This window comes from Sinohyriopsis cumingii, chromosome 15, assembly GCF_028554795.1.
Source record: "Sinohyriopsis cumingii isolate HCF-2022 chromosome 15, ASM2855479v2, whole genome shotgun sequence".
Classification (NCBI taxonomy): domain Eukaryota; kingdom Metazoa; phylum Mollusca; class Bivalvia; order Unionida; family Unionidae; genus Sinohyriopsis; species Sinohyriopsis cumingii.
Genome location: NC_142975.1, coordinates 3,534,701 through 3,549,766, shown reverse-complemented (window position 1 = coordinate 3,549,766; position 15,066 = coordinate 3,534,701). Strand labels below are relative to the sequence as shown.

Here is a 15,066-nt window from a genome sequence, read left to right as displayed (position 1 = left end):
AAGTAAAGCCCATCGCACCATGGTTGACTGCGGCGTATGACGATGCCACTCACACTCCACACTCCCATTTACTCGTCGATTTGAAACCTACGACCCCCGAGGATTTGCGATTTCGTACCGAATTGTTTCACCACTGGTGTCAAGACGGAGGGCCTGTCCTGTACACGTCTCCGTCCTCGACTTAACTTCACTCCAAAAAATCTATAAGAATCTCAGACAATTTTTGTCTGTCTCAAACAGTTTGAACATGACTTCCCTTCAATCACATCTTCCCGTCAAATTAATTCGTGCCTTGTATGGCATTAGTCGAGAAAAAAATGCACAAATACGGGCTCGTGTCTTAGAAGCTAGTCTCAAAGAAGTCTTACGATGGTTCACGGTGACAGCACGTCAATTACTACAAGGGATCTTTCAGATTCCGCATCAAACCAAACGCTTTTTCCATCGAAACAAAGTCGCTTTGACCCAACTGGCCGATCCCCGCATTGACACTCAAACCAAAAAACATATCATTTTGAAACCTGGAGGGAGCGGTACTCTAGGAGAGGTCATTATTCGCTCTCTCTTAAGATGGGATCCTAATGCTCCCAAAGTTCTCCCCAAGAAAAAAGAAGTCAAACGAAGCTCCAAGAAGAAAAAGAGCCACGGTGCCAAGACAAGATCCCCAAGGAGACCTGTGTCTCCAAGAACTTCTCCAGTGGCTGGACCCTCCTCTTACCAGATACCACCCCAGATAAAGAAAAGCCCCCCCCCCAAAAAAAAAAAACAGAGATAAAGTCCCCAGAAAAAGAAAAGCCCAACAGAAGAAAACTAGTCGCAAGAGAGGCACTTCAGCCAGGACGCAACCTTACACTCGCAAACCACGACCTGCCACGGCGGTGACCGCGTCTCCGGTAGCTTCAGGTACAGTCACTTCTCCGTTGATGACACCAAGAACTGAGAAGTATTTGGAGACGTTGATCACACCAAGAACTTCTCCGTTGATGACCCCAAGAACTTCCCCAGTGGCAGGACCCTCCAGTTGAGCGGCAGTGGCCGCTGCTTACATAAGACCTGCTCCCAAAATCAAAGTCCAAGAGAGATCGGGCATGTTACAAAGTTTACTGGCTTTGTCCAAGGAAGAACTGGCTTGATTTAGTCCGTTGCGTACCCCTACACGACGTGTCATACCTGTCCTCAAGTTGATACGCCGTAAAGACAATCAGTGGCGACGCGTTCCAGTGTAGAAAAGGCCTGCGACCAAGTAGGGGTATTAATGAACTTCCAAAAGATGTGACCGTCAAGAAGTCAAAAAAGAAAGAGACAAGGGCAGACTCGTCATCCGAGAAAGCGCTTAACCAAGCATCGACGTTACCCTAAGAAAGAGACAGTCGTTCAAAGAAAAAGAGGCGTCAACAAAGGGGACGATTCCTTGGCGACTTTGGAAAAACGTTGTCACCTTTATGACAAAGCGATAGTCCCCCAAAAAAGATAAAAGGGCATGTGTTATGTCATCGATGTTAGTGTCTGTTTGGTGAATGTCCCGGAACCCACAAGCAAAAAATGTCTACCTCCAGAAAACATTCCTCTTCTAAACCCCAAGGAAAGAAAGGAAAGGACTGCCTCCACGTTTAGTCAAACATGGGGACATGCTATCTGTCCTGTCCAAAGCTTCTCCACCGCTACGAAAAAACTCATTCAATCAGCCTCCAATGAGGTCATCGATACCGTGTGCGAATGTTGTTTGAACGTGTTGAAAGGTACGATCCCTTTGTCAAAACACCAGAAACAATGCTAAGGCAAGCATCGTCACGTTCTTCGCCAAATGGTTCAAAGAAAATCCCCATCGGACAAAAGAAGAAGATGTTGGTCCAACGTGGAGGAATTTTACCCCTCTTGCTAGGCCCAGTACTGAAAGGAGTCTTGGGAATCGTGTTGGGAGGACTGATGGGAGCAAGATAAAAAGGACCTCTGGAGTCCCAAGATCTCAGAATCGACCCTTGACATCCCATGGAAGGACGATAACTAGCTTTAGTGCCTTACAAACGATGGATGGAATACCATCGATGGCAAGAACAACGCACCCCGCATTTACCTCCCAATCCCCATTTGAGCGACATGTCCCAGTTGCAACACGAATTGCAGTCCTTAATCGATCGCCAAGGTTTGTCCGAAAGAGAAAAATCGCAAAAGTACGGCCAACTCTTGCAACGACTGCAACTCTTTCACCAAAAAGCTTTAGACGAAACAGCTCTTCCCACTCTGAAAGATTTTAAGACCTTGTGAAAAGTCCAGCATCATCACCGCCACCACCAGCACTACTACTACCAGTAACCAAGACAGAAAAAGGAGAAGAAGAAGAGGAAGGGTTTCAAACTCCACCAGAAAAAGTACGAAAGTTAACAACACCACCTACCTCCAGAATTGGATGGATTAAAAAGATGATGACCACCCCTTCTTCATCAGAAGAGAAAACGAAGGTGAAGACAGAAGTGAAACAAGAAAAAATATTCCCCGTTCAGGCATTCCCCTCCTCGACACCTATTGCTGGCCGCACACGCAAAGCATTACAATCCAAGAAAATACCCCAAGAGAAAAAGAGTAGAATCTTCCAAGAGTGGGTGCCTTATTAACACAGAAGATAACAAATAGAAAAAGTCTTAGCCAGCATCTACTACGATACCTCACATCCTGCAGGTTACGCAGGAGTTCAAAAATTGTATCGTGCTGCCAAAACGCGACTAAAAAGTCTCCGTTTACCTCAAGTGCAACGATGGTGCAAGAACAAGCTACTTACACTTTACACAAACCCATTCGACGAAAGTTTTCCAGAAGTCGCACCCGAGTGGAAGGCATCGCGCATCAATGGCAAGCCGATTTAGCCGATGTCTCTCATTTAGCCAGCTACAATCGCGGCTACAAATATTTGTTTTGTGTCATCGAGGTCCTTTCTAAATTTGTCTGGGTCGTGCCCTTGACTTCCAAATAGAGCAGTGAGTTAGTGCGAGCCCTGCAACGGGTGTTGAAACAAAGCGGTCGTCACCCTCTTCGATGGCAAACGGACAAAGGTACCGAATTTCTGAACCAAGCTTTCCAAAAGGAATTAAAGAAACGTGACATTCATTTTTTTACCACCGAGAATCCTGAAACCAAAGCCAGCATCGCGGAACGTTTCCAACGCACTTTGAAAGAACGCATGTGGAAATATTTTACGCATCACCACACTCTGAAGTACATCGACATCTTACCGCACCTGGTGCAAGCGTACAACCAATCTTACCATCGAAACATTGGACGTGCCCCGCAAGAGGTGACTCCCAACAACGAAGTGCTTGTGATTGAGCGCCTGTTTGGTACGTCCGGGATGAGAGCTGTCCCCAAGAAAAGTGGAATGTTGACCGTAGTAGATTGGGTACGCATTGGATAAACCAAGCGCACTTTCGACAAAGGTTACGTACCTAACTGGACCACCGAATTGTTTCGTGTCACTGGACGAGTGCATGGTCGTCATCCTGCCGTCTATAAATTGGAAGACATGAACGGAGAAGTGCTTAATTTGCCCGAGTTATAACGTGTCACCAAAAATGGAGACGACGTGTACGACATCGAAAGCATTCTCGAACGCATAACCGTAAATTGGGCAAACGACGTGTCAAAGAAGTCAAAGTACGTTGGAAAGGATACCTGCCCAGTTTGGATTCTTGGATCGACGCTTCGCAAGTCATCGACTATAAAAGAAGTGACCATCATGCCCTTTCACACAGACGCAGCTACGGTGACCACTCCTTCACCCAGTTCTTCTCTGCAAGATTTACAAAAACAACCCTTGTGGGTGTGGTGTGGAGAACGAGTGCCTAAAACACAAATCTTTTTCTGCCAAATCTTCGTGGTGTATTGTGTCATCGGGGCAGCCATTGCCAATTTGAGTTTGCAGCAAGAGACAAACAATTGTGGACCATTTTATTGAGCAGTTGCATCAGTTACCTGCTTCCTAGTCCCTCCCTGAAATTCACATCGAACGGGAACAACGGGAACCTTGTGTCCAGTGCCAGTGTCAGTCACCCCTCCAACAACAACAACAATCCCATTTTTGGCGTAGACACGCCTCTGGCTTCCAGTAACCCCTCGGACAGCCACAGAACTCTGGAATTATGAGTCACCAAAACCAATTTTACTTAAACTTACCTAGTGACAGTTCTATGGAGATGTTTCCACATAACACGTTGTGCTGTTACACGGTCAAATTACCTCAAGCCATCCAGTTAGATCACGAAGCCCATTGGGAAGTGGCTTTAGTAGAAATCATTCACCCGACCCAAGTCTTCAATGTCCTTCCCAATCAAAATTTTTTTTTTACGGTGGAAGTTCATGACCAGCAAATGCAACAGTACTTGGATACCCACGTCAAATATGATAAGAAAACCCCTGGCATAAAAAATCAAAAGTCGACCACCTATCACTTGTTCGTTCCCCCAGGCTATTATTTTAGTGGTCAACATTTGGTCAGCACCATAGCCTCCAGGTTTAATGCCGTGTTTCTGAAAGCTTTGGAGAGTGTTAAGAAAAGTGTCACCCTGGAATACCACAAAGTAGCTCGTCGCTTCCTGATGAAATTTCCTCAGGGGGGTAAAATCATGTTCATTTTATTTTGTCCTGAATTGTTTGCCATGTTGGGCGGGGACATGGAACTGAGGAAGAAAGTAGAACAACAAAAAGTCGAATTAGCAGTCATTTCCGACAACGATTCTTTTACTAAGTTTTTTCGTGCCCCGGTAGAACTGAACCAAGGACTGAATTTGATCTTTGTGTACTCGGATGTGGTGGAGTATAACGTGGTGGGACACACCTCCGTACCGTTACTGCGTGTCATTCCTTTCAAAGTGGATTCTGCCACGACCGCTGACGAGGAAGGTGGAAACACTTATCACGTCCACCGCGAATTTGTACATCCTCACTATTTGCCGGTCAGCAAGTCTTATTTGGACACGGTCAACATTGCTATAAAAGGAGATCTGGGACAAAATATTCCATTCACCAAAGGAAAAGTCACGGTGAAACTTCATTTTCGAAACGATTCTCTCACGAGTTGTAAGTCATGTATCCAGTGTACCGAGGGGTTGCTCGACAGCGAGGACACGGTTTAGGAGATATGTTAAAATCGGCCATTCGTTCGGTGTTGAAACCGATGGTGACACGCGGATTGCACGCCTTGAAAGATGCGGCATTGACACACGGCGAAGAATTTCTCCAAAATGTCATCATTGACAAACAAAACCGTAAAGAAGCCTTCTTGAGGGAAGGCAAAAATGTCTTATTGCAAACAGACAAAGACCTTTTGGGTCGACGAGAAACGCCTATAAATGCCCTGCACGCTACCGAGTCAGGCATTCCACAGCAAGGACAAGGCAGAAAAAGACGACGAAGAAAACACCTTTTCACCAGACTTCACACTTCTAAAGCTAGAAAGACAAAGGAAAGAAGAACCGTTCGAGACTTAGACTTTTCGATTATTGAGACACACAGAAAAAATGATGCACCAAGAGTCTTGCGCTTGTTGCAAGTCGGAATTGGATATGTTTGCCATGCCCCCCACCATGATGACGATGCAAGAATCTCAGTGGGTGGAATTTCACCCCGTTTCCTCTTTGACAGCCTCAGCCCCCATCGAGTTTGAAATCAAAGGACAGCCTAAAGATTACACCGATGTGAATAGCAGTTACTTGTACCTGAAAGTCAAAGTTGTCGATGAGGACAATAAGCCCCTAGATGGTGATGAGGTAATAGCTCCCGTCAACAATTTCATGCATTCCTTGTTTAGAGGAGTGGACTTGCACTTAAATAACAAACTAGTCAGTGGCAGCATGGATACTTACCCTTATCGAGCGTACCTGGAAAATCTCTTGACGTACGGAATAGACGCCAAGAACACTCATCTCAATGCCTGTGTGGTAAGGGAAGCTGACGATGCAGGCCAGTTTGAAATATCCGAAATTAATCCACTCAAAGACCACAATGCTGGATTTGTAGAACGAAGAGACAAAATCAAAAGTGGAAATAGTTTAGAACTGATGGATCGTTTGCATTTGGACATGTGGTTACAAGAAAAGTATTTGCTGAACGGGGTGAATGTCCGCCTGAGACTGAATCGTAGTAGTGCCGCTTTCCATTTGATAGGTACTACTGTTTGCAAAACTGTCATCGAGGAATCCAGGCTCTACGTACGACGCGTGGAAGTGTTACCTAAAGTGGGTAACGACATCAGTTTCCAGTCTAACCATTCATTGTCGACTCATCCTCCTACGAAGATGTGCTCCAAACTAGCTAAGCTAAACGAAGCCTACGTGAATTTGAATAGGGTCAGACACAGTCTGATACCGAAGGCTGAAGAGATAGAGAATGTGAGAATGTTAAAAGTCACTGAAGACCTGATAGAAGAGCTCTTCAGAGAAGAAATGAACAGAGAAAAAGAAGAATGGACAGAGAAGTACAGACTTCAGAAACAGCAGAGAGAGCAGCAACAGCAACAACAATAACAACAACAGCAGCAGCAGGAACCTGAACCTGACAGAGGCTTTGTCGATTGTCGTATCGACACCAAAGAGTTCTTCTTCTCTTTCCGAAGAAGCAGACCTATCATCAGAAAGTCTATCGTCAGAGGACGTCGCATTCTTAGAAACTAAAAGATCGCCCTAGCTTCAACTTCACGCAAGCAAAAACAAAAAAAAACAGCCCTTTTCAGGGCTATCCCAATCTCTAGAAAAGAAATAACAATCGATTTGCCAATGTGTGTATGTAGAGTAGTGTGATTATAAACACTCACTCTTTTCTAGTGTGATTGTATATGTTTATGTGTGTGTGTGGGTGTGTGTGGGTGTGATTGCAAGCGCTTACGTACATTTGTGTGGATAGTAGATTATGATCATGTTTTTTGCTGTTTGACGTGTGGGAATAGTAGATTTGGGTTTGATTCGAGTGCTTTGCGTTTGTGGATAGTATATCATTTGTTTCATGAAAATGTTTTAGAATAGTGATGGGTAGGATACAAAAGTCAGTGAGTGTTTCTTTTAGGTCCGCGCGTTGTTTGGTTATGATCTAGGTAATATAAATTTTGGGTTTTAGGGGGATGTTTTCCTTCACGTCAGCGCTTTTAGTATAAATTGAAAACTAATCGTCAGTTGGGCTACCCATCGTCGACCTGTTAACAGCAAGACAATGAATACAAGGATTGTGAAGCTGCTAGAACTCCAGATGCACCTGGAATATGCCAGGCGCATAGTAAATGAACTGGCCGCGGAGGCCATAGTAGAAGAGGCAAGGATAAAGAAAGAAGAGGAGGAGAGAAGACAAAAGGAAGAGGAGGAAAAATAGGAGAGAGGATGACTTACAATATACCAGAGACAGAGGATTGGGGTGTTGAAGCCAATCATCCTCCCTCTGCGCTCCCAGTAAAACGAGTCAACTGGAAAGATTGGAGTAGAAGATGTGAGTGTGTTTCCAGGCCTGGAAGGTGCCATCATTAACCAGGTGTCCCTGGAGTTCTTAAAAAATACAGTCCTTTTCAGGGCTACCCAAACCTTTAGAAAAGAAATAGTAATCCATTTGCCAATGTGTCTATGTAGAGTAGTGTGAATATAAACACTGACTCTTTTCCGCTAATGTGAGTGAATGTGTTTGTGTTTGTAAGTGATCAAGTAGGTTTGTGTGAATGGTAGATTATGGGGTTTTGTAAGTGATTAAGTAAGTTTGTGTGGATAGTAGATTATGGATTTCATTTTAATGCTTTGCGTGTGTGGATAGTAGATTTGGGGTTTGTTTATTGCTGCTTCACGTATGTGGATAGTAGATAATATGAAATGAGAAAAGTAGGGGATGTTTTCCTTCACGTTCGCGCTTTTTAAGTGATGATCTAGGTAATATAAATTGTATCTCTTGGGGGATGCTTTCCTTCACGTCCGCGCTTTAACTATAACAAAGTCTGATGTTCGAACCATTCTACGGAATAACCGAAACGAAGATGGTGGTTGCAAGTGAGTTGTTCAACAAATTGGTACATATATACTATTGGATAATGGATGGTATATATGTAGTGGAGAGACTAGAAAAAGAATGGAAGATAGCAGAATACCTGGACTACGCTAAATGCTTAAACGTAGCAAAAGAAGTGGTAGCAGGAATGATAGAAGAGGAGGAAAAGAGATTGAAAGGTGTGATGAATCATGCCTATGTCAGAGTGGGGAGCCTAAAGGAAGCACTTGACAATGCAAGCAAAGTCAGGTGCTTTCTTGAAAATATGTCACATTAGGACCGAGTGCTCTTTTGTGGAGAGAGGTCTGGACAGACTGAAGAAAGGAGAGGAGTTAATGAGAAAAGTGATGGAGGTAGAGGTAAAGAAGATTAAAGAGAGATGGAATAAAGAAAGAAAAGATCAGGAAAACAAAAAAGAAACAGGCAGAGTTTGAGAGACTCAATCAGAATTGGGTCAAAGTCCAGGAAAAGTTCAGAGTCTTGGGCCATCCGGACTGGATGCCAAAGGAGGAGGAGAAGAAAAAGAAGAAGAAGAAAAAGAAAGGAATGATGGAAAAAGTGAGAACTTGGTGGAAAAAGTGGAGGAAATAAAAGAAGAAGATCATGATAAAACCAAAGGCCCTTTTCAGGGCCTTTCATAGACCTCGAAAAGACCTTGACTTTCATTGCCTACCCCTTTTATTAAAAAAACATTTTCAGGGCCACCCACATCTCTCGAAAAGATCTTGACTTTCAATTGCCAACCCCATTTTTTTATTGTATTTGTGTGTGTGTGTGTGTGTGTGTGTGTGTGTGTGTGTGTGTGTGTTATCCCTCTCCCCTCTTCCCTTTCCATAGACCCATCAGATCAGGTCGGGACCTTATTAAAATAGGGTCCCGACCCTGTTCCATTTTCCCTTGTCGCTCAACAGTTCCACGATTTTTTTTCCATGTTAAATTTCCCTTGATGCTAGAGTGACCCAAGACTTTTTTTCCCATGTTAAATTCCACTTGAGGCTAGATTGACCCAAGATTTTTCCCCATGTTAAATTTCCCTTGAGGCTAGATTGACCCATGATTTTTCCCCATGTTAAATTTCCATTGAGGCTAGATTGACCCAAGGGGTTCTGTAATGCTAATTTCCATTGAGGCTAAGGGAGCCCCATTCACTACTTTTGACATATGGTCAATAAATGGACACACTATCTAGTTCAACCTTTTGTAGAATTTATGAACGTTTAATGTAAAAGCATATTTTAAAATAAAAATGAGATTTCAACTTATATTAATACTTGTTGATTAATGTTGTGTCAATTTTATCTGGGCCTATCTTAAATATTAATTACATTTATACAAGACTAACATTTGACTACATCATTTTGCTTGCATTTTGCAGGTGACAAGAGAGTAAACGTTTACGCAGGCATATAACCTCGTGCAGCTTAGATGGGAAATAGACAACATGAATGGCTGAACACAAAGATAAAATATTTGGATACGCAAACCTACGCTTGATAAGTGCCAACTTCGATAAGAAAATGCTCATAGATGGATTTGAGACCATCAGACAAATGATGGCAACAATTGTGTCTTTATTAGAATGGTTAATTTCTGGTGGTCATTTAGGCGAAATATTCCGCACATTTCAACCTAAAATATACGGAAGCTTTGGTGAGGGACTTTACTATCCTGTCAACATTCTGCCTGATAGAGATGTCGACTACGTGTTCATTTATCCAAATACTGTAGCAGTTGAAAATGTCAGAGACGCACACCAATATAACACTGAAACTCAGATATACTTAATAGAAGACGAAAAGTCTGTACCTGGTTATTGTTATCTTCGTGAGATAAACGAGGGCACATGTAGTTTTTTCTTTGCGCTCTCTGAAGAAAATAACGGAAGTAAGTATATTTCTAGCTCGCGAGTAAAGGAGATATTGGAAGCGTCCGTGACTCCTTTCAATATACATGTTAATTTCAATGACACGCCTAACAATGTTTCTTGCGTCAATCGCGATGATCAGTTGTTGACCCATGGTCCGGCCCTAAAGTCGTATAATAGCTATTATGGTCATATCGTTGACAATATTTATTTTAACATTACCAGAGGTGATTTTGTATTTGTCCTTCGCTGTCCTAAGTGGCCTTTAATTGCATCTGAATGGGTTTCAAGGACACGAAAATATGGCTGGCCAACAGAAGAACAGATCAGAGAAATAGTAGATCAAGGCATATATCTTGCTCCTGTTGGTTGTAAAAGCCATGTACTCGAAGGGATGCAGTGGAGATATTCATTTAATGATGCAGAGAGACAGCTTGTTCGATCATTCAATGCCACACAGGCAAAATGCTATGTCCTGCTCAAGAGAATTGTGTCTGAAAATGTGACAAGACAGTTTAGGGAAGACATTATCAGTTCCTATCATCTCAAGACGTTGATGTTCTGGACTATAGAAGAGACCGATGCAACATTATGGATTCCGACTAATTTAGTACATTTTATTTTTCTTCTTCTAAACAGACTGTTTGTGTGTGTGAACAAATTATATTGTCCAAGTTATTTTATGCCTGACGAAAATTTGTTCAGAAATAAGGTTACAGGAGATATGAAGGGACAATTGGTAGCTGTATTACACTGCATTATTGCTGAAGGATGGCCAGTTCTTACAAGACTCTCTAACTTTGCCATTGATCAAACATTCATTGATAGTGTTTGTGATGAATACAACCCAGAAGGATATCAAGCGGAGCAAATGATATTAAATAGTGTCGATTTGTCTCGAACAATTACAAGATTTGCAAAGGCATTTATATTGCCTTCATATCTAGAAGAGCTAGACAAACTTGAGCTTCATGATGAAGATAATATACATTGTACATTTAGTCAGATGATACATAATTTAATTTTAGATATTTACGCTTGCAACGATACACACAGAAAGGAGATGTTGAAAGATTTCCTTGGAAGCGTATGCAGTATATACGGGACTCATCTCTTGTCATTTTCCCGCCAGGTGAACGACCATATCAATGGAATGTACAGTATGGAAGCCCGTGGTGAGATGTACACAGAAATAGCTTCATGGAGAAATCAAGCGGATTGCCTGGCAAAGCATGCCAACTATGCATGCATGCGTGGGAATTTCAAGTCTACTTTCTCTACAGCCTTCACATTGCTTCAAAGATATTTCGGAAGTCCGTTGAATGCCATTGGCTCACGTGTTTCTTCAGATAAACAGTTTCAGGCCAATTTGAGGCCAAACATCGTAATCTCTGAACAGGCTGGTATGAATGCTATTAATTTAAATGTCTTCATAGATAGTCTCATGTGTGGTAGTGTGGTTGTGTTCCTGAAAAACGAAATTCTTGCTATTCCAGACGACGCGAAGGTTGAGATGTTCGTTGTTGGTGAAGGGATGTGTCACATAAGCTTTCGACCAACATCAATCGTGTGCTTGGTGGTCGACCCCTATTTCTATGTAAGTTATCTTGCTTTTCTGGCATTCCATGATCTGGAACGTTATGATGAAGCTAACACCGTCCTACAGGCAATGGAGATTATTTGCAGCGTGGTCCCCAATTCCCATTTGCCAGTTTCTCTAAATTTACTCGGTACATGTTACTTGAAACAGGGAAAAATAGAAAAAGCAATAGAAAATTTTTTTCTGTCAATGAAGCGAACCAGCAGGAGAAACGCTGCTCCGTGGCACGTGGCCCGAATAGTGTGGGGAAAGCTTTCGGATATTTATTAGCAAACGTCGAAGAAGACGTTTACGTAAAGAAAATGGGAAGCAAATAGGAAAGACATTAATTGAACCCTTCAGACATGCCGACTGTATTAATACAACGGCGCAGCAAATAAACAGTTGCCTGTCATGAAATACTTGTTTATGCTTTTGCTGAAAAATTTGCTGTTGCAGTTTCATTTCTACATAGATCTTTGTTACGCATATGAGTGATCCTGTAATACTGTTTGCTGGGTCGATAACTTCTTAGTTCGACACGTCTGACAAACTTTGTACACCAATATAGAAGTCTATTCACAAGAGTTACAAGTAAATATTTTTACATAGAGCGAACCATCATCGTCTTCTAGATTCTACAGGCTGATACTAATACAGTATGTAACAATCATCGTATCTGAAACGCTTTTCCAGTAGACGCTGTACTTTGCCTTACAATTGCCATCGTGCGTGACGGTCATATTAATGACAAATGATTTAGATTGCCATAAAATATATGATTTTATATTGTATATCCTTCAGCTATGACTTAGGTATATTCTTACACACCGTGCATTTTGTAAAAAAAATGGATTATCCGTCTTTAAAATGCTTCCGTCCATTTAAAGTAATTAACTGCGAAAGGTTATCACCGTTTGTCTGATTGCTCGATGAGGCGCTGGCGATCTGGAATCAATCGAGCTTTGTTGTTGCAAAATGTGTAAGTGTTGCTAATTTGTATGGCGTTTTTGAGTTAAGTTGCGTCGTAATTCTTTTTTGTTATAGCGATGCTCTTAAAGATGAACTGTCTGACTTGAAACGTGCCGCGTTTATCCCTCCGCGGTCTGCATTTACACTTAAATGATAAACGGCATGTTTTCGGGATAATGTGTGTATTTATTGCGCTTCTATTTAAGGACAGTGTTAACCCTACCTGCCTTACCTTGTCTTTGTCATTGAAACTTGATGCAGTTTTGCATTAGATGAGCATACTTTGGTTCACCGTCTTGTACCTGATACAACTACAAGCGATTTCAAAAACTTAAACTTACCTATCTGCTAGGAAGCTCATTGTGTTCTGCTTTATAAATAAATGTAAAACATCGGACTTTACCAAAAACATTTGGACAAGTGATATATTATTTCACCGTCTCCACCATATATTTGGCATTCATAATACAGCCTTACTGTGGTTCAAGCCCTACCTGGTCAAGAGGACACAAATTGTATTTGCAAATGGAATACACTCCAGTCCAGTTGATATATGTTGTGGTGTTCCACAGGGGTCTGTTTCTGGACCTGTTCTCTTCATTCTGTACACTCAGTCGCTCTCAAGAGTCATATATCATCATCCAGTGTCTCACAAATTGTACGTTGATGACACCCAAATAAACAAATCTAGCCACCCAACTGAAGTTGATGCTACCATTCAAGGTGTAGAGAGCTGCATTTCTGATGTGAAATCATGGATGACATGTAATAAGCTGCCTATGAATGAGGATACTTGTGAAGTCATTCTGATCACAACACAAAGAGTTTGTCATTCACATCCTTTATTTCAAACAATAAATATCAGCAACATCAACATTAAATTCACAAAATCAGTACGACACCTAGGTGTTACTCTGGACAGTACTCTCACATTGCACTAACATGTCATAAACTTACGCAAGGCTGCATATCTTGCGCTTAGATGCCTAAGCTCCATTCGCAAATATCTTTCAGTTGATGCCATCAAAACACTTGTTTGTTCATTAGCACTTTCAAGACTGGACTATTGTAACAATTATGTCTAATTCATCTCAATATCTGCTCCAGAAACTTTAAAAATGTCAAAACACAGCTGCTCGGATTATACTTAGAATACCACGATCAGAAAACAGCTCCCCACTGCTCTGTACCCTACACAGGCTATCAATTCGATCCAGAGTCAAACAAAAAATTTGTTCTCCGTGCTACGTTTCACTGTCGGATTCTAGTCCAACATACCTATCGGACCTCACCCGGCATTACACACCATCAAAGATACTTAAAGTCCTCTTCTGACAGTTGTATACTCATTGTTCCCACTATGAAAACAAAGTCATATGAACAGCGTTCGTTTGCATACGAGGGCCCAGCAACGTGGAATGAATTGCCCACTGAACTTAGACACAAAGACACAGTGATCCAATCCTAGAGTGCTCTCACAACTCACTTATTTCGACTGCAAGAACAAACTTAAAAACCTAATAATGTTTCCTACCTTAAATATTCTCACCATGTTGTTTTATGTTTTCTAATTTCATGGTGTTGGTTTTGTAATCATATCATTATATGTGGTTTTTATCTTATAGGTGTTGTCTAATGTTGTAAAGCGCATAGAGCTTCTAAAGATTAGGCGCTATACAAAGTCCTCATTATTATTATTATTATTATTATTATTATATAAAGTCTTATGAGTCCGTAGTAAACATTTGTTTCGTATTCAGCCGTTCACCTGAAACTGTATTTCTAACTTGGAAAAATATTTATCTTTTTCGTGTTACAATTCGACTTTACTTTAGAATTTGTTTCGAAATACCATGCATTGTCCCTTTTTATGAATTATTGAAATTTGATTGGCAAATGTTAATATAATATTAACCGTTTCTCTTGCACAAATCGTCTTTCAGTTCGGTCATATTGATCCATGGTTTTCTGTGTCATGTATAACAAATGATAACATGAAAAATGTCAATACCCCGAGACAAGAACAATAACCATAACTAAAACTGTCGGTAATTGCTCAGGTGAAAGCGAGGGTGGGGTGGAGATGGAAGGGTGGTATATCTGTAACATGGAATCAATCCTCTATATTGGTATTTTTGCACGTAGCACTGGTATTCGAAGTCCACGATGTGATGACAAATGTGACATTTTTTTTTTCCTGAACATACGTGTGTCTTGGTACTGATGGTACGTAGGTCTTGTCCACACGTAGGGCGCAATCTCAGGGGTTGACAAGCACATTTCTGCTGTGAACATTGCGTCTTCAGATGTTGTTGGTAACAGGCAGGGCTGACAAACGTGCGCAGACAAGCAGGAAAATGTACTCTTTCTTGTCCTTCGCTCAGACAGGGTGGAGAGGCCTAACATCCTGAGCATTTCCATCCACAATGTTTGTGTTGTTCTCGATTTTTATAGCCATAGTCACATTTCTCACAATAATAAACATATCCCAGGAATCCAGTGATAGTGGTAATGGTATCGAAATGGTCATCGTGATAATAGACATGAATATATTTTCCATCCTTAAAGTCTTTCCCTCGAAACAACAGAGGCCCACGCATTTCTTCAGGGTGCACTTTCAAGCTGTAGCGTGGAGCTAGGACGTCTT

At 41.7% G+C, this 15,066-nt stretch overlaps 1 protein-coding gene across 1 annotated transcript in view; it reads left to right on the top strand.

Moving 5' to 3' along the window:
- The window catches only part of LOC149781137 (uncharacterized), a 45,060-nt gene extending 30,564 nt beyond the window's left edge, over positions 1 to 14,496 (top strand). The window contains exon 2 of the mRNA XM_089934715.1: positions 9,380 to 14,496. Coding sequence (XP_089790841.1) covers positions 9,450 to 11,738 — 2,289 coding nt within the window. The 5' untranslated portion in view covers positions 9,380 to 9,449 and the 3' untranslated portion in view covers positions 11,739 to 14,496. The remainder of the gene's footprint in view (positions 1 to 9,379) is intronic.
- Positions 14,497 to 15,066: the final 570 nt, after the last annotated feature.